Source organism: Mesoplodon mirus (genome assembly GCF_964341445.2).
Source record: "Mesoplodon mirus genome assembly, chromosome: 11".
Classification (NCBI taxonomy): Eukaryota; Metazoa; Chordata; class Mammalia; order Artiodactyla; family Ziphiidae; genus Mesoplodon; species Mesoplodon mirus.
In genome coordinates this window covers 56,932,193-56,958,334 of record NC_138987.1, presented here as the reverse complement: position 1 = coordinate 56,958,334, position 26,142 = coordinate 56,932,193, and the positions used below count along the sequence as shown (strand labels likewise).

The following is a 26,142-nucleotide window of genomic DNA, read 5'->3' as shown; positions in this document are numbered from 1 at the left end:
CGAAGATTAAATAATAAGTTAAAAACAAAAGGGGTGTTAACAAAATTGTGTACACACCCACAATAAATAACAATTTAGAAAATTTAAACACTGAATGGTCTTTTGATAATATTAAAGAATAATTTTTTTAGGTGTGATAATAGTATTGTAGTTATGTTCTTTAAAGGAGTTCTTATATTTTAGAGATACATACTGAAATATTGAAGGCTGAAATGATATCTAGAATTTGCTTCAATATAATCCAGTTAGTGGTGGGTTAGGGGGGACAAGGAGCCGTGCTGAAACAGGGTGATGGGAACCATGATGGCTTAACCTAATAATCTCTTCTGCTGAATATGTTTGAAATTTTCTGTATTAAGTATTTTGAAAAGTACAATACTGAACACAGTAATGGCTGGTCCTGTGTCGCTCCAGAGCCCAGTGCTCTTTCCAAGACATCTTATCCCTCCTGGTACCACTGACTTTTAAAACCTCTCACACTCTGTATGTTCTCAATTTGCTTCCCACACAACAAGTTTATTTGTTTTGCCTTTTCATTTCAAGGAAAAAGGGAGAACAGACTGTTTTGACATTTGGAATAATGATTTTTTACTTACTTCAGTATCAACTATGGCAAACCCTTAAGCCCAGGGTATCCTGCACAGTTATTAATGGACTGGAGCTGTTATTTCAAAATACAAATGAAAAATAAAATGAACCAGAGCTGTACATCTTTTAGTTTATTATTTAATGTAAAGATAATTTAACTGTAATTTTGTGGGGTTTTTTTTGCCCCATAGTTAAGCCTATGCTGTACTTGCCCCAAAATGTCACTACTTCCTAGGTCTCAAAAGATTCAAATGATCCTTGGGCAGAGAGGATTTATACATGGTAAACTGACCAAAGTAAAGAATTCATACTCAACAGCATGCTTTCAGGAAAATGTATCTCCTATACTATTATTTACTTCTTATTTTTCTTTAAAGTATATATCTGCTTTTATGAACTCAAATGTACTTAAAAAGAAAACCTTATTTCACTATGATAAATAGAAACTAGTATCACTTGCTGTAAGTATATGGTAACTATAAAAATAAATATAATGAAAACAATGTTGTTACTAAATATCATATTTTAAACTTAAAAACAGGGTAAAATTTTAGATGCTTCATATTTCTTGACACTTCTCTGTCCTCTGCTTCTTATATTCTAAAGACTCTATAGATTCTAAATCACCAAGCCAAAATCTGAAGTACAGTGAGAACAAATAAAAGAGTAAACAAAATCACCTATCAAGGTAGATTTGAACTGCTCTCAAAGGAGAGGGGGGAATAAGAGGCCAGGTTTTTCTCTAGGTAAAGATAGGGGACCTCCTATTAAGCTGGGACTTTCAAAGGGCCACATCATCAGGGTAAGGTAACAGACGGAAAGTTGCCTAGGTATGGAGGAGGGAAGGGCTGAAGAAGATGTTAACTACTAGCTCTTCAGCAGACTCAGAGCCCAATTAACATCACCTAGGTGGTACAAAAAGACAAAAAGAGCCTCAAACCCTGAGGGTGGTTCCCCAGGCACCTGGCAATAGTAAATTTTTTCTGGAGAAAGGCACACTCATCCTTGGCCACAAAAAATTCCCACAGTTTGTCAAGATTAATGGACAGTAAAGAATAAAAAATAACCACAAGGCACCAGGAGCAAGATGCAAAAACAGTAGACAGCACAATCAGACCCAAGTGATTTTTAGATATTGACATTACCAGACATTATAAAGCAAATATGCTTACTATGTTTAAAGAAATGGTAGATTGTTTCAAGACAAGCTTGAAAATGTCTTCAGTAAATAGAAAACTACAGTTGATTTGAGAAAGTACCAGATTTTCTAAAAATAAAGATATAATACTTGAAATTATAAAAATCATTTTTCAGGGCTTCCCTGGTGGCGCAGTGGTTAAGAATCCGCCTGCCAATGCAGGGGACACGGGTTCGAGCCCTGGTCTGGGAAGATCCCACATGCCGCGGAGCAACTAAGACCGTGCACCCCAACTACTGAGCCTGTACTCTAGAGCCCGTGAGCCACAACTACCAAAGCCCATGTGCCTAGAGCCCATGCTCCGCAACAAGAGAAGCCACTGCAATGAGAAGCCCGTGCACCACAACAAAGAGCAGCCCCCTCTCGCCGCGACTAGAGAAAGCCCATGTGCAGTAACGAAGACCCAACACAGCCCCCCCGCCAAAAAGTCATTGTTCAGATATACCAAACAAAGCCAAAGGGAAACTTAGTGAGCTGGATGACAGGTAAGAAGAAATTATCTGAACTGCAATACAGAGAGACAAACAGATGGAAAATATATGAGAGGTTAAGAGATACAGAGAATAGAGTGAGAAGAATAAAGAGTAGGATAGAGGCAAAATGTGAAGAGATAATGCCTGAAAGTGTTACAAAACTCATGACAGACACCAATCCATACATTCAAGAATCCTAGTAACTCCCATGTGGAATAAATAAAAAGAATTCTACACCTTGGGACTTCCCTGGTGGCACAGTGGTTGAGAGTCCACCTGCCGATGCAGGGGACACGGGTTCGTGCCCCGGTCCGGGAAGATCCCACATGCCGCGGAGTGGCTGGGCCCGTGCGCCATGGCCACTGAGCCTGCGCATCCAGAGCCTGTGCTCCGCAACGGGAGAGGCCACAACAGTGAGAGGCCCGCGTACCGCAAAAAAAAAAAAAAAAAAAAAAAAGCAACAGTCCTGTTTTAAGCTTACTTCTCAAAAGCAACGATGGAAGACAGAAGCCAGCAGAATATTTTGAACATGCTAAAAAATAACTTAGCATTCTATGCCCAGTGAAAATACCTATTAAAAATGAAAATGAAATAGGTATTTTCAATAAATAAAAATAGAGCAGCAGATCTACATCAAAGTAAATTCCAAAGTAGTGGTTCTCAACCAGGAATGATTTTTGCCCCCCAGGGACATCTGGCAACACCTGGGGGCATTTTGGGTTGTCACAATGGGGTGGGGTGGTTGGTACTGACATCTAGTGGGCAGAGGCCAGGGGTGCTGCTAAATATCCAACAATGCACACAGTCCACCACAACAAAGAATTATCCAGCCCAAAATGCCTGTAGTGCTGAGGTTTTTCTAAAGCAAGTACTTAAAAGTAAAAGTAATCTCAAATGGAAGCTGACATGTAAGAAGGAGTGGGGAGCAAAGAAATGATAAGTATGTGGGAAAAAAACAAATAATGATGAATACATAAAAGAATTATGATGTTTTATGGGATTAAAAGAGAAAAAGAAAATTAAATCCTAACAACAGTGACAAGTTAGAGGATAAATGGGAAATAAATGTTTTAAAGTTACTGGAATGTCTGAGAGGAAAAGTATTGATTAACTTTGGAGTTTACTAAGTAGGCATGCTATAATTAGAATAATCACTAAAAGTAGTAGCTGAGTTTATGTACAGTCCAAATTGATACAAGTGATGGCAGGATGGAATAAGAAGAAATAACTCAAAAGAAGACAAGAAAGGAGAGAAAAAGAAACATGGAACATGTGGATCAAAAAGTAAAAAATAACATGGTGGGTCTAAATTTATATGTATGAGTAATTATGTCAACTGTACATGGATCAAAGAGCTCCGTTAAAAGTCTAGACGACTACAATGGAATACTATTCAGCCATAAAAAAGAACAAAATCTTGCCATCTGTGACAACATGGATGATCTTGAGGGCATTATGCTAAGTGAAATAAGTCAGACACAGAAAGACAAACACCACATGATCTCATTTATATGTGGTATAAACAACAACAACCTCACAGAGAGACTGGTGTCTGCCAAAGGCAGGGGGTGAGCAAAAAGCACAAACTTCCACTTATAAAAATAATGACTGTACTGCCTATTTGAAACTTGCTCAGAGTACCTTTTAAAGGACCTCATCAGAAGGAGAGAAGTTTTTCTAACTATGTATGGTGAGGAATGTTAACTGGACTTACTGTGGTGATGATCATTTCCCAATGTACACAAATATTAAATCATTATATTGTACACCTGAAATTAATACAATGTTATATGTTAATTATACCTGAAACAAACACAACAAAACAAAAACCACAATGAGATACTGCAACACATTCATCAGAATGGTTACAACTGAAAGAAACTCACAATACCAATTTTGGGTACTTAAATGTATCAGCAGTGCTCTCATATACTTCTGGTGGTGGTGTACATTGGTGTAAGTTTATAGAATTGTTGGCAGTATCTACTATAACTGAACATTTGCATATCCTATGACCAATTCATGGGCAGCACAGACACGTACAAGTGTGTGCACTAAGCACAATTCACAGTATCTAAAAACTGAGGGAAAAAATGTCTAGGAAACTAGATCGTTTTTCTTTTTTAAAAAAAATCTAGTTATATACTGTTAACAAGAGATACACCTAAAACATAACCTAAGGACACAGAAAATTTGAAAGTAAAAAAAGCACAGGAAAAAAAAGATGGCATTAAGATACTAAGTTAAAGCCAAATTAGTATCAAATTAGACTCTAAAGTAAAAAGCATTTCTAGAAATAAAGACACAAAAGGGACAATTCTCCAGGAATATACAATTTTAAAATCTAGGGACTTCCCTGGTGGTGCAGTGGTTAAGAATCCTCCTGCCAATGCAGGGGACACGGGTTCGAGCCCTGGTCCAGGAAGATCCCACATGCTGTGGAGCAACTAAGCCCGTGCGCTGCAACTACTGAAGCCCGTGAGCCTCGAGCCTGTGCTCCACAACAAGAAAAGGCACCGTAATGAGAAGCCCACGCACCACAACGAAGAGTAGCCCCTGCTCGCCACAACTAGAGAAAGCCCGTACGCAGCAACAAAGACCCAACACAGCCAAAAAACAAACAAGCCCAAACCCAGTAGAACTCTTTAAAAATAAATACATAAAATAAAATCTGCATTTGTTTAATAACATAGCCTCATAGCACACTTTCAATCACACAGCATAAACTGAAGGACCACTAGGTGAAATCAGTCCACAATTATAATGGAAGATTAATGCAATGCTCTCAAATTAGTCATAGAACAAACAGACAAAAAGTGATAAAGATGCAGAAGATTTAACAACATGACCAACAAAGCTGAACTAATAAATACACAGAACTCTGCATCTAAATGCAGAATATACCTTCTTTTCAAGAGCACACTAAACATTTTTAAAAATCTATCATAGATTCTATGATAGCAAAGTTATATTGCAAATTAGTTTCTAATTTATTAATTTTGTGACCAAAACCACACACATTCTATTATTTCATGGGAAGAGATATCAAGATACCACAAAATTGCTTCTCAAGAAAAAAACGGAATTCCCTGGCAGTCCAGTGATTAGGACTCGGTGTTTTCACTGCTGGGGCCTGGGTTCAACCCCCGGTGGGGGAACTAAGATCCTTCAAGCTGTATGGCGCAGCCAAAAAGAAAAAAAGTACTCAAAATCATATCATTACTTAGAAAAATGCACTTAGTATGAAAATTCTGAGATACAAACTCAGTTTTTTTTTTTTGGCTGCACTGCATGGCATGTGGGATCTTAGTTCCCCGACCAGGGATTGAACCCATGCCCCCTGCAGTGGAAGCGCAGAGTCCTAACCACTGGACTGCCAGGGAATTCCCTGAAACTCAGTATTTTTTTTTTAACGAATTCACCAAAGTTGGAGTCTTATTACCCTTAATGATAGAAACTTGCTGGTCATGTTTCCTCCAAATAGTTGTATGTGATATAATGTACCAAAGTTTCTTCTAAGGTTGAATTGTTCTTAATCCTTTTACCACAAAAACCTCCTTCATCAACAGAGAATGCTACTGTGTGTACTCATATTTGCTTTGAAAAAGCTCATGTATACTCAAGACCTCTTGGGTTTCCAACATTCAGACATTTTCAGTGACCTCACTAAGTCTATCAACACATTACAATACTATTTTGCCACTACGTACTATACTTCAGTTGTAGATGAGAACATTCACTCTATTCTGCGGAACATTCATCTCTTACCACAGACTGTTAAATGAGACCTCTCATGTTAAATCCCTCCATATACACTGATTAAAATTATGAACCTTTTGGTCTATTAGTTCAGTCATTACTTTCCGTAATTTGGGGCTCTAATCTAATAGTTCCATAGGCCAAGTCCAGAGTATTATTAACAATACAGACACAGTTACTATAATAACTGTGATGTATCTAATGTCTACTATAGGTAAAATTTTATTATAGCATGATATTTGTAAATTATATCTACTCTCACATCCCACTGAAGAAATTAGCTATTCCTTATAAATACATTTTCTCATACTTTCTCAAGCTAAGAGTCATTCCATTAAAACAAAATATCTCATTTCACACTGTAAAATAAATGGATAGATGAAGAGAAAATCTAAGCTGTTCATAACTCTTAATCTGCTTTCAAAATGAAAGAATGCAAGTGAACCACTTTCTTACACCATATACAAAACTAAGTGCAAGATCTGAAACCGTAAAACTCCTAGAGGAAAAGAGACAGTAAACTCCGACATTGGTCTTAGTAATATTTTTTTGGATCTGTCTCCTCAGGCACGGGCAACAAAAGCAAAAATAAATAAATGGTACTTCATCAAACTTAAATACTTTTTCACAGCGAAAGACAATATCATCAAAACAAAAAGGCCGGACTTCCCTGGTGCACAGTGGTTAAGAATCCACCTGCCAATGCAGGGGACACAGGTTCAAGCCCTGGTCCGGGAAGATCCCACATGCCGTGAAGCAACTAAGCCCATGTGCCACAACTACTGAACCTGAGCTCTAAAGCCTGTGAGCCACAACTACTGAGCCTGTGTGCCACAACTACTGAAGCCCATGTGCCTAGAGCCTGTGCTCCACAACAAGAGAAGCCACTGCAATGAGAAGCCCACACACCACAATGAAGAGTAGTCCCCCACTATCCACAACTAGAGAAATCCTGTGTGCAGCAATGAAGACCCAGTGCAGCCAAAAATAAATAAACTAAAAAAAAAAAAGGCAACCTACTAAATGGGAGAAGATATTTGCAAATGATATATCCAATAAGGAGTTAATATCCAAAATATAGTAAGAACTCATACAACTCAATACCAAAAAACCCCCAAACAATCCAAATTTTAAAATAGGCAGAAGACCAGAATAGACATTTTCCCCAAAAAGACATACAGGATTGCCAACAGACACATGCAGAGATGCTCAATATCACTAATCATTAGGGAAATGCAAACCAAAACCACAATGAGATATCACCTCACATCAGAATGGCTATCATCAAAAAGACAACAAATAACAAGTGTTGGCAAGGATGTAAGGAAAGGGGGAACCCTCATGCACTGTTGTTGAGAATGTAAATTGGTACAAACACAATGGAAAGCAGTATGGAGGTTCCTCAAAAAATTAAAAATAGGACTACCATACGGCCCAGCAATTCCACTTCTGGGTATTTACCCAAAGAGAACAAAAACACTAGTTCAAAAAGAAATATGCACCCCTATGTTGATGGCAGCATTATTTACAACAGCCAAGATATGGAAGCAACCTAAGTGTCCTTTGATAGATGAATGGATAAAGAAGATGAGGTACGTACGTGTACACACACACCACACACGCACGCACGCACTGGAATATTAGCCATAAAAAAGAATGAAATCTTGCCATTTGCAACAACATGGATGGATCTAGAGGGTATTATGCTAAGTGAGACAGAGAAAAACAAATACTATATGATTTTACTTACATGTGGAATCTATAAAAACAAATAAAATGAACAAACAAAAGATACAGACTCATAGATAGAGGAGAACAAACAGGTTTGCCACAGGGTGGGGAATGAAAGGTTGGGCAAAATAGATGAAGGGGATCAAGACGTACAAACTTCCAGTTATAAAATCACATGATCACACCAATTGATACAGAAAAAGCCATCTGATAATCTTAACATCATTTCATGGGAAAAATAAAAAAACAAAAAACCTCTCAGAAAACTAGGAATAGAAGGGAACTTCCTCAAACTCACAAAGAGCATCTATAAAAGACTTACAGCTAATGTCAGGTTTAATGATGAAAGTATGAATGCTTTCCCTTTGAAACTGGGAACAATGAAAGGATGTCCATTTTCACCACTCTATTCAAGATAATTCTGGAAGTTCTAGCCAGTGCAATAAGGCAAGAAAAAGAAAGCGCATACAGATTGGAAAAGAAATAAAACCAACTCTATTTGCAGATGACATGACTATACATTAAAAATCCTAAGGAATATTAAAAAGCCCCAAATCATCCCTCCTAGAACTAATAAGTGAGTTCAGCAATGTTGCAAGGTACAAGATCAATAAACAAAAATCAACTGCATTTCTATGTCCTTACAACAAACAAGTGAAATCAAAATTAACACAATATCATCTACAATAGCTCCAAAGAAAATATGCAGTATTATTTACAACTGCTCCAAAGAAAATGAAATACTTAGGTGTAAGTCTAACGAAACACGTATGGGATCTGTATGTTGAAAATGACAATATGTTACGGAAAGAAATCAAAGGAGATTGAGTAACTGGAGAGATTTACTATATTCGAGGACTGGAAGAGTCAACAAGATGTCATTTCTCCCCAAACTGATCTACAGGTTTGCAGACATAGATAAGCTTATTCCAAAATTTATATGGAAAGGAAAAAGACCTAAAATAGCCAAAACAATTTTGAAAAAGAAGAATAAAATGTGAGGAATCATCTTCCTGATGTTAGGGCTTACTATTACATGGTAAGACAGTGTGGCACTGACAGAGGGACAGACATATAGATCAGTGGAACATAACAGAGAACTCAGAAATAGACAAATATGCCCAAATGATTCCGACAAAGGTGCAAAAGCAATTCCGTGGAGGAGAGATATTCTTTTCAACAAATGGTGCTGTAGCAATTGTACATACATAACAAAACCCCTCAAATCTATACAAAAATTACCTTAAAATGAATTGTGGACTTAAATGTAAAACATAAAACTTTAAAACTTTTAGGAAGAAACAGGGAAAAAAAATTGAGAGTTAGTTCTAGGCAAAGAGCTCTTAGATAACATCAGCACAATCCATAAAAGGAAAAATTTATAAATTGGACCTAATCAAAATTTAAAACCTTTAGCTCTGTGAAAGCCCCTATTAAGCAAATGAAAAAGAAAAATTATTCTTCTATTCCCTATACGATTCATACTGGAAACATCGAAATAAATTCACCTAGATTTCTAACTCTCTATAGAAGAATCTTTCTTTTCTAAAAAGTAAAATCAACATGACCAAGCACATCCAAAACATTAGACAGATAATCACCAGGTAAGAAAGGATTACCAAAAACACTGGCTCCCGCGCACACACATTCTTAGCTTATCCCTGGATGAACCCTTGGGCTAAATTCTCATGTCAAAAATATGAATGGAATGAAAATCAATCTGTTTTAAAAGTGTTCTGGAGCCAAGCCTATTTGTTAATTTCTTAAATTATCCTCATTTATCATCATCTACTGCCTGGAGGCAACAAAGGACTGTGGTGATTATAAAGTCTGCAGTTGTAGTGGACACCATGATGCAACAGCCAGATCCCCTTTTCTCTGATAAAAGACTTATTCCCCAGCTGCTGGAAGACAGCTGCTGACAGTGCTCAGTTGTCAGCCCTCTTTGGAATTGCCCTGGCTGATGAGAGTTACTCTGCCTGAGGTCACACGTACCCCTTCCCAAGTCAGTCAAGATCCAGTGCCTGGTGCATGCAGGAATATAAAGCCCTGGCTGGTCCCTTACCCCAATTCTGAAGAGCTATCTCAGCTTCAAATTTCCCTATAGGGTCAGTTGAGGTCTTCATGGAGACTGAATCAAAGTCCAGCTTTTCCCTCTGTTCAATCCTGTGTCCTCTATTCCTCTCTTTCCCTTCCACAGGTGGCAATCCCAAGAGGACCTCCTAATAAACCTCCTGCATGCTAATGTCCATCGCATTGTCTGCTTCTCAGGAAACCCAAGCTGTGAGAGAGTCAAACTGCTGGAATTCAAATCATGTCTCTAGCCTTCCAAGTTGTGTGACCTCTAAAATGGGTATTAGAAAAGCACAGTAGGTTGGTAAGAGGTTTGAAGGCATTAAAACATGTAAAATGCTTACAATACACTTGGCACACAGTGGATACTCAATAAATGTTACCTATTACTATCAACATTGTTTTCCCCATTCACACACAGTTAAAGTACACAAATTTCTCTACGGTATGAGAATTACTGAAAGTTAGGAGCTGGAAAAGACTTTACAGATCAACAAGTCCAATACCTTTATTTCCAGATGCTGAACATCAAGTCTAAATAAGTTAAGTGGGGACTTCCCTGGTGGAGAAGTGGTTAAGAATCCGCCTGCCAATGTAGGGGACACGGGTTCGATCCCTGGTCTGGGAAGATCCCACATGCCTCGGAGCAACTAAGCCCATGTGCCACAACTACTGAGCCTGTGTTCTAAAGCCTACGAGCTGCAACTACAGAGCCCACGTGCCACAACTACTGAAGCCCACACACCTAGAGCCCATGTTCTGCAACAAGAGAAGCCACTGTAATACGAAGCCTGTGCACCACAAGGAAGAGTAGCCCCCACTCGCCGCAACTAGAGAAAAGCCTGTGTGCAGCAACGAAGACTCAACGCAGCCAAAAATAAATAAATAAAACGATTTTTTTTTAAAAAGTGATTTAATAAATAAGTTAAGTGACTTAGTCAATGTTCCAGAGTCACTAAATGACAAAACCAGGATTCAGACCAGGTCTTAAGCAAGGCTGCCTCTCAATCTATATATACTTTGTAATTAAATGAAATTCATCAAGTACTGAGTCCCTCCCCTTCACCTTCTTGCCATAATTGAACCTCTGCTCTCCTCTGGAGAACACTGCCTCTCTCCTGCACTCATAACATGAGCCTACAGACAGAGTGAGTATTTCCTTTGCTCTTCATTGCTACTTCCAGGCCACTGTCCCAAGTTCTACCTGAAAACTCCCAACTTTGAGGCTCAGATCAGTAGACTGTCCTTGTGGCAGTCATGTCCCCTCATTTCTTTAAGACTTTAGCCCCAGGATCACTCTTTTCTCTCCAATACTATTCCTGATATAATTTGTGGTGATCTCAGTGTGCAACATCCAGTATCCTTCCATGCCTGGGCCAGTTTTTGATTCCTCTCCTCCAAAGCCCTGTCTTCTACCCTTCTCGGCCACCCACTCCCATTGTCATACCCTACAGGGTTTCTAAACAGGCATTTGGGGCAGGACAATTCTTCCACGTGCAGGAATATCCTGCTCAATGAAAAACATTTAGCATCTCTAAATTGCCCATTAAATGCCAGTGGCAACCCCCATCCCTACCCCCCTACATATTTCTAGACATCTCAGTGGGGAAGCAGTACCACTCCAGTTGAGAACTACTTACCTAAACTTTATCATTACCAATAACCCCCCCCCCCCCAATAATCTCAAATTCAAGTATCCCTCTCTCTGAGTACCACCTACTTCCAACTCACTACCTCTACTACCTCTTGGACTCCATAGGAACTTATAATCCATCGAGTCTACTATCTTTTCCCTGCTCTTGACCCCACCAAGTCCCCACTTCTTCCTTATACAGCTTAAATTCCATGGTCCAGCATTATAATCACTGTATCACATAACCTTCAATGTCCTTGTCTTTTTTTGCTTCACTGTAGTCTCTGGACTAAACAGCAACCTGTTAACTCACATACTCTATGCCTGTAACGTGTATGCAAGTACCTGAATCTGACTGGAGAAAGACACACAACTGAACTTAATGGTCACACTTTAAGTTCATGATCAGTAACCTCAAGTGGACTGTTAATGCTCTCCAACAATCCTACTATATATCCCTAGTCCACTTACGTTCTCAAAACATTTTATCTGACTGAAAAAGAAGTTATCAAAAGAAAACTTTCAGAGTACCTCATCCCCAGTCTACCTACCTAACCTGTATTTGCTTGCTTTCTTATTATGAATGAGGTACCCATGCTCATGTAAAATAAATTTTTCCACTTGCAGACTAATGCTCATCCCCGCCCCTCCTGAAGGACATCATCCCAGATTGTCCCTTCTATATGTCCTGTGTCATCAAATATTATTGCATCACTCCCACTGGTATATAGACAGGCTGTTAATTCCTCCCATCATAAAAAGTAATAAAAATAAAACTTCCATGACTTATAAAACCCCCTCCAGCAACTTCATTTTGTAGATCCCTTTGCAGCAAAACTCCTCTCCTTATTTTCTCCCCCCTTTTCTTTTTCCCATGTTCTCTTAGATCTAATTAGATTTTTATCCCCACTTCGACTGAAAACAGTTCTTGTCAAGGTTGTCAATGAACTAACTCCATGTTGCCAAATACAGTCAACTCTTGTTATTTGTGGTTATGTTCTATAAAGCTGCCATGTACACTGAATTAGCAAATGCTGAACCATTGTTCCTGGGGAAATACAGGGTTAGGTTGCTGCAAGCCTCTGGGCACAATATTTTTATCAACTGGTCAACATATAACCTTGTTTTAAGTGTGTTTCTGTTTAAAGACACCTTATTTAATACAGGCATACCTTGTTTTATTGCACTTCACTTTATTGTGCTTTGCAGACACTGCATTTTTTACAAATTGAAGGTCTGTGGCAACCTTGCATAGAGCAAGTCTCACTAAAGGCACAAAAATTAGCACTTTTTAGGAATAAAGGTTTTTTTTTTCCCTTGGCCTTATGGCTTGTGGGATCTTAGTTCCCTGACCAGGTATTGAACCCAGGCCCGCCCTCAGCAGTGAAAGCTGGACCAGCAGGGAATTCCAGCAATAAAGTATTTTCTAATTAAAGTATGTACATTGTTTAGACAGAATGCTATGGCTTGCTATCTATCTATTTATCTATCTATCTATCTATTTATTTATGGCTGTGTTGGGTCTTCGTTTCCGTGCAAGGGCTTTCTCTAGTTGCGGTGAGTGGGGGGGCCACTCTTCATCGCGGTGCGCGGGCCTCTCACTGTCGTGGCCTCTCTTGTTGAGGAGCACAAGCTCCAGACGCGCAGGCTCAGTAGTTGTGGCTCACGGGCCTAGTTGCTCCGCGGCATGTGGGATCTTCCCAGACAAGGGCTCGAACCCGTGTCCCCTGCACTGGCAGGCAGATTCTCAACCACTACGCCACCAGGGGAGCCCTATGGCACATTTTAATAGACTACGATATAGTGTAAACATAACTTTTATATGTAGTGGAAAACGAAACATTTGCGTGACTTGTTTTATTGCAACATTAGCTTTATTTTGGTAGCCCGGAATATAGCACTGTTAATTCATTAACATTGAACTTCTGGTCAGCAGCACTACAAGTCACACCGGAATGACACTTATCGGACACATGTATTTTCTACATAAGGTACATCACAGCCTTCTTGCACTTAACACTTAAGCACTATGCTTAGAGGCCATTTTAAACAGCAACATCACCAGCAAAAAGCACAGTAATGTGAAAAACACGGCACTAACTAGACCACAAAAAGGAGAATTGTTTATAGTATGAGACCTAAAATTGTAAGACAGAGTATTGCACTGTTCGACCTCAACTGAGAAGTGACTCAAATTTTTCACTACTCCACACACGTCCACTAATGACCACAAGAGTGCGTACTGATTTGGGGGTTACAAATGAATTTTATCAAGTAGGTGAATTTGCAAATACAGAATCCTTGAGGGACTTCCCGGGCAGTCCAGTGGTTAAGACTGCACATTTCCACTGCAGGGGGTGCAGGTTTGATCCCTGCATGCCATAAGGTGTGGCCAAAAAAAAAAAAAATCCTTGAATAATGCAGATCGACTATATAATAGTTACTGTTACTCCTCATTTGACCTATACCAGCAGCATTTTACATAGTTGGTCATCACCTCGTTCCTAATTTCCATGATCCCGATTTCTCTTGATGTTTTTTACTGCTTTGGCCATCCCTCTTCAATCTCCCCAAACCCCAAATGTTGGAAAGTCCCAGAGTCAAATCCATTGATCTCATCTCTGACTACACTCACCCCCAGGAATGTCATGTAGTCCCATGACTTTAATTACACTTATGTTAAATATTTAGATATTGTGCCACAGCTCTCAGATGCTCTGTTCTGTTTTTCTCCCCACTTTTTTTCTTTTTTCAGTTTGGATAATTTTTCTTGGCCTATCTTCAAGTTCACTGATTCTTTCCTCAGCTGTGTCAAGGCTACTAATAAGCCCCAAAACATAATTCATCTATGTCACAATTTTTATTTCTAGCATTTCCATTTGACTCTTTCATACAGTTTTTATTCCTCTGCTGAAATTTACCTCCCGTTCATACATATTGTCCACTTTTTCCACTATAGCCTTTAATATATTATTATTATTTTAAATTCACTATTTGATACTTCTAACAACTGAGTCATTCTGAGTCTACTGATCATTTTTACTTTTGAGAGTGGGTGATTATTTCCTTGCTTTTTTGTATGTGCTTCATAATTTTTGGCTGAATGATGGACATCATGTGTAAGATAGTAGAGACTGAGGAAACAGTATTCATGCCTAAAAATGGCGTGGTAGTTCTTCACTACTTCTCCTAGGCTTTTAGTGCAGGTGGTGGCTGGGGGAGGGATGAATCAATCTATTCAGGAATTGAGCAGGGTTTGGGTTTTGTTATGATTACCTTAAGTACACTACCGGCTCTAAATTCCTCTAGTGTGACCTTCTGCTTAGGGTGGGGCCTGGTTTGCCAGAGGGTTTTTCTCAGTGATCTTGCTCCACCCTCAGCTTTAGGCTTTCTCTGTGCACCTGACCCAGAGTGTCTCTCCATACTCTTAGCCCTCCCCAGGGATAAACTGCTATTGCTTTACTTGCTGGAGGAGCTGAGGGGAGACAGAGAAGTTGCTCTGTTATCCTGGCCTAGTCTCAGTCTCAGGGGATAGGGCTTTCTCCAAGTAGTAGGAAAACTAATGGTCTGAACCCAGGAAAGTTTTCTGCCCTTCCCTCAGGGTTTATGGATTTTCTTTTTCTTTTCACTTCTCCCACCCACACTGGAAAATGGGGTTTATTCCCTTCCCCCAGTGGATTAAAGCTCTTTTCCACAGGGGAGAAGGGTCCAGGCAGGCCTGTACCACCTAGAGAGGCTTTCTCTTGTCTCCCTTGCTTCCCCTAATCTTTCTCATGAGCAGCTCTTGGAGATCCCTGGAGTGGGTGTTACCTACCCTGTGTCTGCAGCTCCCAAGGGTTCTATATTCTCATACTAGCCTACACTTAGACTTTAGCAATTCAATAAAAATTTAGCTAAGTTCTTCTCTTTTTTGACCATTTTTAGTTTCTTTAATGTTGTATCTATTTTATTTATTTTTATTTTTGGCTGCATTGGGTCTTCGTTGCTGCCCACGGACTTTCTCTAGTTGTGGTGAGCGGGGGCTACTCTTCGTTGCGGTGCACAGGCTTCTCATTGCGGTGGCTTCTCTTGTTGTGGAATATGGGCTCTAGGCGCGCGGGCTTCAGTAGTTGTGGCCCTCGGGCTTAGTTGCTCCGCGGCACGTGGGATCTTCCTGGACCAGGGCTCGAACCCGTGTCCCCTGCATTGGCAGGCGGATTCTTAACCACTGTGCCAGCAGGGAAGCCTCAATTTAGCTAAATTCTTATTTCCCCTGTATGACAGCCCTGCCTTCTTCCTGTGCTCTGCTACTGCTATGGTGAGCCATGCCCACATGCCACTACTAATGTGTCGAAAGAAATTATGATTTTTGTATATTATAGCTTACTCTTGTTTTACAGTGGGAGCAATATGCTTTCCAGCTTTCTACATCCTAAATGGAAGCCAGAAATCACCCAGTGAGTTTAAATACCACCTATATATCTAGAATGCCTAAATTTATACTTCCAGTCTGGACCTCTCCCCTGGACTCCAGACCATATATATCCAACTACCTATTGGACAAATCTACTTGTATGATTTGGCAGACAAATTCTAAGGTGGCCCCTATGGTCCCCACCTTCTGGTGTTCATGCCTTTGTGTAATCCTCTCCCCTTGAGTGCAGGAGGGATCTGTGGCTTGCTTCTAACCAACAGAATAAGGCAAAGATGATCGGACGTCATCGCTGTGATTATGTCACATTTCATGGCTAAGGAATGGGAGATCATTCCCTTGATTATGTTATATTATATAAGACTCTGTCTTGTCAGCAGACTCACTCTCACTCTCCTGCTGAACTTAAAGTAGCAGGCTGCCATGTTGTGAACTACTTATTGGAGAGGGCCAGGTGGCAGTGAATTGCAGGAGACCTCTAAGAGCTGAGGGTGGCCTCCAGCTAAAAAAATTAAAGTTCTCAGTCCTACAGCTGCAATAAAATGAATTCTGCCAACAACCTGAGTGAGCTTAGAAGTGAATTCTTCTCCATTCTAGTCTCCAGATAAGAAGCCAGCCCTAGCCAACATCTTGATTGCAGCTTGTGAAACTCTGAAGCACAGAACCCAACTAAGACAGAAATTTTAGGATAATAAATGTGTGTTGTATTGTTTTAAGCCACTAAATTTGTGGTAATTTGTTTTGCAGCAAAGAAAACTAACAAATATAGTATCATAAATTTAACATGCCCAAAAGCTAAATTCCTGATTGCCAACATCTCCCCAAAAAGAAAAAAAAAATGCACCAATGTTGTCCATCTCAGTAAATAGCAACTCTATTCTTACTGTTATTCAAGTCAAAAACTGTAGAGTCAATCTTGACTCCTTTTTCCCTCTAAACCCACATCCAATCCAAAAGCAAACACTGAGGGACTTCCTTGGTGGTAAAGTGGATAAGACTCTGTGCTCCCAATGCAGGGGACACAGGTTCGATCCCTGGTCAGGGAACTAGATCATCCCACATGCATGCTGCAACTAAGAGTTCTCATGCCAAAAAAACTATTTAACAGTTCATTTTTTTTTTTTTTTTTTTTTTTTTTTGCAGTATGTGGGCCTCTCACTGTTGTGGCCTCTCCCGCTGTGGAGCACAGGCTCCGGACGCGCAGGCTCAGCAGCCATGGCTCACAGGCCCAGCCGCTCCGCGGCACGTGGGATCTTCCCAGACCGGGGCACGAACCCGTGTCCCCTGCATCGGCAGGCGGACTCTCAACCACTGCGCCACCAGGGAAGCCCTAACGGTTCATTTAAAAACAGCAAATAGAGAAAGCCCGCGTGCAGCAACGAAGACCCAACACAGCCAAAAATAAAATAAATAAAATAAATAAATTTATAAAAAATAAAAACAATCATAAATCCATTACATGTTAACATAAATGATATATTTTCACTAATATGACTAAATATCCCCCCCAAATTCATGAGAGACATGACACTGTTTTACATTTCTGCAAATCTCCTTAATGTTTGAGTTAATAGAAAACTTCTACATTAAATATTTGCCATATGTTGTTTTGCTGAGGTATATGAAGAAAGTCTGGCCTCACTCAGGTATGTAGTCAGAAAAGGGAGGGGTGTTTTAATTGTTTTTTCAGATAACTATGGATATTCTCCTTTGAAACCACATTAAAACTTGACAGGTTGTAGTTTCTTAAAGGTTGTCTGCAATGTACAATTTGAACTCTGTGTATTCTGTTAACATTAAAATCCATTGGTGTATCTTGCATTCTGAATGGATCTTATACCATGCATGATTTTGTAACACAATTTTGTAACGAAAAAGTTGGTAGCTACTGGGAAGCTGTCAAGTTCACAATGGTGAATACAAGTTATCCAAAATTCTAATTTTTACTTGAAAGTTCAAATCCTGTCACTGGCAATACATAGTTTCAGTTGTTTTCCCTGAAGTGGGTCAGGTGCATGGATCAGACTATTTGAAATTTTAAAAATATCATCAGTTCTGCAATATGCATGTCTGTCAACTTAAATTCTCTAATGAATATGCCTATTTTCCAGTTCAGCAAAAATATTTCCTTTATATCCACAATACATCTGTTGAAGATGGTTTGCCTCCTGAAACTATTAGTCTCTATTTCAAGTCAGCCCAAAGGGCCAAATAATTTTTCATTTTTCTTATGCAGCAACAAAATTAGTCTGAAAAAAAATCTAAAATAATCATGTACCGCATAAAATGAACTCTACCTCCCCAAGTTTTGAGAAGTATATACATGTTAAAACACTAAATATTCTATGTATAACAGAAAACAAAACTGAATGATCTTGACAAGATATTTAAATCAGATATTCCTTCCTTCCATACATTTCAACATTTTACAGGTTTTTTTTTCTCTTTTGCTTGGTTCTTTTTTTGAACGTTAGTAATTGGTGATCTGAAACAACAGATTAATCTGCATAACAAATATTCCTAACTGGCTCAATGTTTTGGCTGGTTCCTGCCTTACCTGTTGAGGAATATGAGAAATATGAGCTCCCTGAACTGTTGAACCAGACTGAGGTGCTGTCTCTGAAGCGTTATTCTTGTGAGAATCTTCCATAATCAACTGTAAGGGGAAAAAAAAAAGTTAAAAGATGCTTTCGAACTTCATTTTCAAAAAATCTTAAGACATTTCTTTTCTTAACATGCATACTTTTTAAGAGGAACAAGACAGGGCTTTTCTATACTAAGGGCTGAGCTCAATTTATCCAGATTCATGTTTTCACACCTTCGCTCTGCATGTGTAGTGACCTATGATAAGACCTTTTAAAATGGCAAATAAAAAGTGCTACAGGGCTTCCCTGGTGGTGCAGTGGTTGCAAGTCCGCCTGCCGATGTGGGGGACGCGGGTTCGTGCCCCAGTCCGGGAAGATACCATATGCCGCAGAGCGGCTAGGCCCGTGAGCCATGGCCGCTGAGCCTGCGCTCCGCAACGGGAGAGGCCACAACAGTGAGAGGCCCACGTACCGCAAAAAAAAAAAAAAAAAGCTTCAGAATATGGATAGTATACTCTATAGTTGCTTAAAAATTGGTAACTGGGTTACCTCCATGGAAGAGAACTGGTAGCTATGGTACAGAGAGAGAAAAGAGATTTTCCTTCCATATTCCTTTAAATTTTTTGAATTTTGATCCATATGAACATGTTTAAATTTAATAAATGGTATATATAAGATAGTCTTCTGTGCAGGAACACAAGCATTCTTTTCTTTTTCTTTTTTTTTTCTTTAAATAAAAAAATTTTTTTCTTTTTTTAAATTTAATTTTTGCTTCCTTGGGTCTTCATTCCTGCATGGGGGCTTTCTCTAGTTGCAGCGAGCGGGTGCTACGCTTCGTTGTGGTGCACGGGCTTCTCATTGTGGTGGCTTCTCTTGTTGCGGAGCACAGGCTTTAGAGCGCAGGCTCAGTAGTTGTGGCATATGGGCTCAGCAGTTGTGGCTCACGGGTTCTAGAGCACAGGCTCAGTAGTTGTGGCGCATGGGCTTAGTTGCTCCACGGCATGTGGGATCTTCCCGGACCAGGGCTCGAACCTGTGTCCCCTGCATTGGCAGGTGTATTCTTAACCACCAGGGAAGCCCAAGCATTCTTTTCTACAGTCTAGGGAACAGTTTCTTTTCTTTTCTTTTTTTGGCCGTGCAACATGTGGGATCTTAGTTCCCGACCAGGGATTGAACCTGTGCCCCCTGCAGTGGAAGTGCAGAGTCTTAACCACTGGACTGCCAGGGATGTCCCCTAGGGAACAGTTTCTAATTGCATACATAGTTTAATATAGAGAACTTATTAAGCAAAGGTTGAACAGAATAAATAAATAAATGAAACCATAACTAAGGAGTTTCTAAAGATCTAGATGATTCTAGATAATCAATTGCAGGACATGTAGGCTGGGTAAGAATGAGAATAAATGGGTTATGAGAGATGGAATATGTCAAATAGGAGAACCACTTAGAAAGAGGCTGGTAAAAGATTTGGGTAGAATTTAAGGTTTTTCTAATTATGTGAAAAGACATAAAAAGAGAGAGGGCCAGCCAGCAAACAAATGAAAAGATGCTCAATTTCACTAATTATTAGGGAAATGCAAATCAAAACTACATTAAGATATCACCTCACACCCATTAGGTTGGTTAATATATTTTTTTAAAAAAACAGAAAATAAGTGTTAGCAATGATGTGGAGAAACTGGAACATTTGTGCACTGTGGTTGGGAGTGTAGAATGGTGCGGTCGCTATGGAGAACAATATGGTGGTAACCCAAAAAATTAAAGATAGAATTACTATATGATCCAGCAATCCCATTTTTTGGTGTATATCCAAAAGAATTGAAAGCAGGGTCTTACAGAGACATTCGTACACCTATGTGCATAGGAGAATTATTAACAATAGCTAAAAGGTGGAAGCAACTCAAATATTCATCAGTGGATGAATAAACAAAATGTGATATACATATACAATGGTATATTATTCAGCTTTAAAAAGAAAGGAAATCGTGGGCTTCCCTGGTGGTGCAGTGGTTGAGAGTCCGCCTGCCGATGCAGGGGACGTGGGTTCGTGCCCCGGTCCGGGAGGACCCCACATGCCGTGGAGCCGCTGGGCCCGTGAGCCATGGCCACTGAGCCTGCGCGTCCGGAGCCTGTGCTCCGCAACGGGAGAGGCCACAACAGCGAGAGGCCCGCGTACAGAAAAAAAAAAAAAAAAAAAAAAAAGAAAGGAAATCGTGACACATGCTACAACATGAATGAACTTTGTGGACATATGTTAAGTAAAATAAACCAGTCACAAAAAGACAAATTCTGAATGCTTTCACTTATTTAAGGTACTTAGTAGTTAAACCAATAGAAACAAAGTAGAATGGTGGTTAATAGGGACTGGAGGGAGGGGAGATGGGTAGTTGTTGTTTAATGGGTATGAAAAAGTTCTGTATATTGGCGGTACAATAATGTAATGTACTTAACACTACTGAATTGTATACTTCAAAATGGTTATGACAGTAAATTTTATTTTATGTGTATTTTACCACAATTCAAAGAATTTTGGGGGGGGGCGGGCAACTAGGTACTTGGCCCTTAGCATCATTAATATAATAATAGTGAAGTTTAAGCCTGCATATTCTTTCTTCTCTTTTTTTCCCCCTTTTGGACAGCAGAAAGTAAATTCATTCTTAACTCTGGATTGATGCTACTGTTTTTAGCCATTGAGAAAAGGTATAAAATCACCTCAAACATAAAGTGTTTCTAATGCTTTTCCCTCTAAATATGTCATTAGCCTTTTTTTCTAACATGGAAAATATATAACAGAAAGAAAAAGGATGATAAAAACTTAATTATAATATTGTCTAATTTCTTTTCAGTCTTCTCTTTCCACAACTTTTAAAAAATCATAAACATACTGTACGTACAATTTTGTATCCTGTTTTCATTTATCACAAATATTTTCTAGGTTTCAAATAGAAACGTATTTAAATGCTACATAATATTCCATCCAGTGAATGTACATAATTCACATTTTTTTACCAAACAAAACAATACTGAGATTAATATGTTTAGTATATAAAGCTTTTTCTGTAATTAAAATTATTTCCATAGGATATATTCTAAAAATGAGAATTACCTGGTTAAGGAGTATAAATATTTAAGGTTTTCTGAAAGAATTATAGTCCACCAGAAGCACATGAGAAAGCAATGGGATTTTTTTTTTTTTTTTAAGAATTCAGGGTTTTTTTTTTAAGTCTTTCTTGAATTTGTTACAGTATTGCTTCTGTTTTATGTTTTGGGTTTTTGGCCCCGAGGCATGTGGAATCTTAGGTCCCTGACCAGGGATCAAACCTGCACCCCTTGCATTGGAAGGTGAAGTCTTAACCGCTGGACCGCCAGGGACCGCCAGGAAAGTCCCGTGAATTTTTTAGTCATGACTAACCTGATAGATGGAAAATGGTACATTGTTTTACATTTCTTTAATTCTCTATTAGTTATGTGAGCTCTCTGTTCATATTATTTGTCCATCCATCTATCAGATCTTGTGTTTTCCTTATTACCCTATATTATTTCTTCATATAAATTTTATTTCTTTCATTTTGATACAAATGTTTTCAGTATGATGTAACTATGATTATTTTAAAACTTTAAATTTTGACAAGTTCATCTAGTGTTTCCCTTGTTTCTTGAACTGCTTTTAAGCTATATATAGTCCCTTCTTTAGGAAGAGTGCAGTTATTTTTAATCTACACTAAGAGAAGTGTAATCCCAAAGACTAAACATACAGACAGCATCAAAGATGGAATTTTATACTTTCTACATACTGTCGCTACTGAAAATGCCTTTTTAAACACTCCATTTCAGAAGACATAAGAATATAGAGCAGAGAGGGAAAAAAAAAAGATGTAATGCTAAAGCACTGAAAGAAACTATAAAAGATTTTATAATACCTTGTTAAATTACTGAAAATGATACTTTTGTTTCACTGTGACTCACTGATTTTCCCCCATAAGAATATTATTAAGAAATCTTATATCTAATGGAAACTAACATCATCAACAAAACATCAGACATTTCATAGTAAAAGCCACTACAGTCAGCAAATAACACTTTGGACAATTACTACAACTATATTTCCTACAGAAAAGAAGACAGCCTATTTTCTATTTTTTTAAAGAGGAATTAACCAATCAGTTATTTTTCCAAAATGAAAGCAGCCTTTATACCTTCGGCTCATTATTAACAATACATACATATTTTTTTAGTGATGTTATCAGAATGTAACCTTTATTTGCTTACTTTTTTAAGCTATTATTCCTAAACTTAAGGTTAAGATTAACAATCTGTTAAAAACTTGCTCAACACAGAATTTTATGCATACATTTTCTGTAAAAATAAAGTAAGCCCCAGGCAGCAGATGGAAGCTTAACATGAAACAATCCCAAGTTGGGCAGAATCACAAGTGGGCAGTGAAACACAGCTTCAAAAGTACCATCAATGGGGGAGTTCCCTGGCAGTCCAGTGGTTAGGACTCGATGCTTTCACCGCCATGGCCCCAGGGTTCAATCCCTGTTCGGGGAACTAACATCCTGCAAGCCATGCAGTGTGGCAAAAAAAAAAAAAAAAAAAAAAAAAAAGAAAAAAGAATCGAACTGGATTTCAAATGAATAAAATAAACACTGAAAGAAGAAAAAAAAAGTACCATCAATGGGAATGAATTTGGGGAGCTAAATCACAGCAGGCTGTGATCCTGCTGACATATGAAGAATGTTAAAGTAAAGGCATGGCACTTTTAAGAAAGCTTGTTAAGAAGGGAATATATGCTAGGCACTAAACTAAGAGCTCTTTATATATCATCACCTGGATTCCTTATTATTATGCTTTTGGATTCCCTATTTTAGAGATGTGTAAATTGAGACTCAAAGAAATTGCCATTTCTGTGGATCTCACAGTAAGATGTGAATGCAAGATCTGAAGCCAGGACTGTTTTAAGCCAAAATCCATGTTCTTTCATTCCACACTGCCCCTCTTCCAAGAATACCTTCACATCCCCAACTTGTCCACCTGACAAACTCCTCGTTTTCAAAGTTTCATCCCAAACATTATGTTCCCAACTGCTCTAGGTCCTTCCTTCCTTAATGCTTGTTCCACTGTGACTTGCAGATATTTCTAATGAGGTTACTTAACATACTGAACTGCGTTCACAGGCATGTCTGTTTTCCCCAGTCTTAAGGTGCCTAAGAACAGGGCCTCTATCTTGTGAATGTATGCTCTGTGCCCAGCAGACTGTCACGTATGCAGTAAAATAGTAAACATCAACAAATATAGTTTTCTCATCTGATGAATGAAGAGGGTCTTAAGTTTCTCCACCTATAGATGATGTAGAAGCCTGCGGGCAAGAAGTCTCTTGCTCAACATTTCCACAACTCAACTCACAATCTCCCCTCAAAATTGCTATTAGTCATACTGAATTTGTTTCAGATCTTCAAATGTGCCTGCACCGCTTTCTCTCACCTTCAGGCTTTCATGTACGCTATTCCGTCTGCCAGAAACACTATTCCTCTTCAAGCGGCCTATTCCTATGAGTTATACTTCCAGGCAAACTTTCATGACTCCTTTAAACTGGTCTAGAAGCTTTGGCTGTATCCCCACAGCACATGCTTCCCCCACCTTTCATGGCACTTATTATCACAGTATAGTAATGGCCTGTTTTCTGTCTCCCTACCAAAACGCAAGCTCTAGGGAGTCAAAGACCACATCCTGTTCCCAATATAATACCTTGCACTTACTACTGCTGAATAAATCAATGTGTTTAGTTGGGTTTACCTACTTAAAACTGATAGAAATAATGGTTAACAAAATATCTTTAGACAATTACTCCAACCTAGCTTTAGAAACAGGAAAATTCAGGCACAAGACAACACCCTACTTTAGAGCTGAAAATTCATTAGTATAAATGGGATGACATGTGAAAAAAAAAAAAAAGCATTTTTGAAGGTACTACCACCTACTGGTGATACAGTAGTACTGCAAGATGTAGCACAGACGAAGCCGAACCTTAAAGGACAACTGCAAATAATAGACTTAACATACTCGTCTTTAGCAACACAGTAGTGATTCTAATTGAGACACCGGGTAAACTGCATATTATAAAGTCTATAGGAAAAACAGCATTTAAAAAACTGCATATTTCTGTTGGTAATGAAATTTTCAGGATAAAACGAATTTTGCAGACATAGTGTACAAACGAGGCCAGTTTGACAGATGCTTGCCAAATCTATGCTGAATAAGCCTCAGAAACGTAAAGGCTCCCAATGACTATTTTAGCCCATTACGCCTCAAAAGCTGACAAAACAACTAGTGATTAATATCTACAATAACTGTAAAGAGATCAAGGGGGACGCTCCACGGCGTAGCTGACGCTAAGAAATACCATGCTTAGTTCTGTGATACAGGAGAAAATCAAAGAGAACGTTTGCTCAGTTTGATCGTCTGTCCGGATGTAAACAGACGAGCTCTGTCACTCCACACTCCCCTTCCTCGCCTGCTGGCTGCACCTTTCCGTGATTGTTTAGGGTGTGTGTGATTATTCTACCGTCTGTCTCCCCACTCGACTAGAAGCTCCCAGAGGATAAGGGCTGGCTCTGCCCACACAGCAAGCGTCCTGGGCCCCGCACCCCGAGGGCGCCCGGCGTGCTCTGCGGGGTCCCGGGCGGAGATAACCGGTCTCGGGCCGCGCTCGGCGGAAGACGCGCGGAGGCCAAGGCCACGCCGCCCTCCCCGCGGCTCCCGCCCCAACCCCGAGACCTTCGACGGAGGGCGCTCGCCTTGGGCCACAGAGAGGCGGCTTCAGAGGCGAAAGCCACCCTGCGGCAGGAGGTCTTCGGTTTAATTTTCATTGGGGGGGGGCAGCAGGCGAGAGGGAGGAAGGAGTAGACCGTCGACTGAAGGGGCGCCGGGGACCAAGTTAGGAGAACCGGAACCGCGGGCAGCCCCTCCCCCTTCCGCCGCGCGCCCTCCGCACCCCTCCCCCACCTTGGCCGCCCCGCGCGACCCCCACCAGGCGCGCAACCCGGCTTGGTGTCCCCGCCGGCGCCGCGCCCCCGCGCCCTCCCCTTGCCCGGGGACAGGGGAGCCCGTCCCACCCCCGCCCCCCCGCTTACCTGTGGCTGCCGCCTCGCTGCTGTCCGGGGCGGGAACTTCCACTCCCCCCTCCCAGGTGGATCCGAATTCACTACCCACTTCCCCACCCCCTCACTTGGCGGGGACGTGCCTCTTTCTCAGGGGTCAGGCGGGGCGGGGAGAATCAGTGTCACGTAACAGCAAACTGTCCTAAACTACCGTTTCCTCGGCAGTCAGGGCCGCCACTGGCGGCATGATCTACACCAGGCCGGGGGCGGGGGAGAGAAGGGGGGCAAAACTGAGTAACTAAGCGTGGGGGGTGAGGTTAGGGCCGTCCCTCCTTGCGGGCCGCCGTCCGACGTCACCGCGTTGCGCACGTGACGCGACGCCATCTTGTGCCGGGGCACTCCGGGGTGGGGAGTTAGTATCGGGGAGGTGTTACTCTGGCGAGAGTGGGGCGTGACAGTTACCTGCGGTTCCTTTTTGCTTCAGGAGCTCTGTCCCCACTGCTCCCACACGTGTTTTCGGAGGCCAGCACCTGCTCGGGGTGTCAGGAGACCGCTCGGTGTGGGGCAGTTTTCTTCGGTTGGGGCGTCGCG

At 40.3% G+C, this 26,142-nt stretch overlaps 1 protein-coding gene across 7 annotated transcripts in view; it reads right to left on the bottom strand.

The window, feature by feature from the left end:
• The window catches only part of ATF1 (activating transcription factor 1), a 52,515-nt gene extending 26,675 nt beyond the window's left edge, over positions 1–25,840 (bottom strand). For 6 of the 7 annotated variants that reach the window (XR_014295270.1, XM_082635202.1, XM_082635205.1 and 3 more), the window contains exons 1-2: positions 25,585–25,840; positions 18,424–18,522 (exon numbers count right to left, since the gene is read on the bottom strand). Coding sequence is in view for 5 of the 7 variants with exons in the window: in XM_082635202.1 (XP_082491328.1) it covers positions 18,424–18,516 (93 nt within the window). In the remaining 2 variants the exon portion in view is untranslated. Of the gene's footprint in view, positions 1–596; positions 662–18,423; positions 18,523–25,584 lie in introns of those variants that run through there. The other variant, XM_082635203.1, reaches the window with a different exon arrangement.
• Between the last annotated feature and the right edge of the window lie 302 nt (positions 25,841–26,142).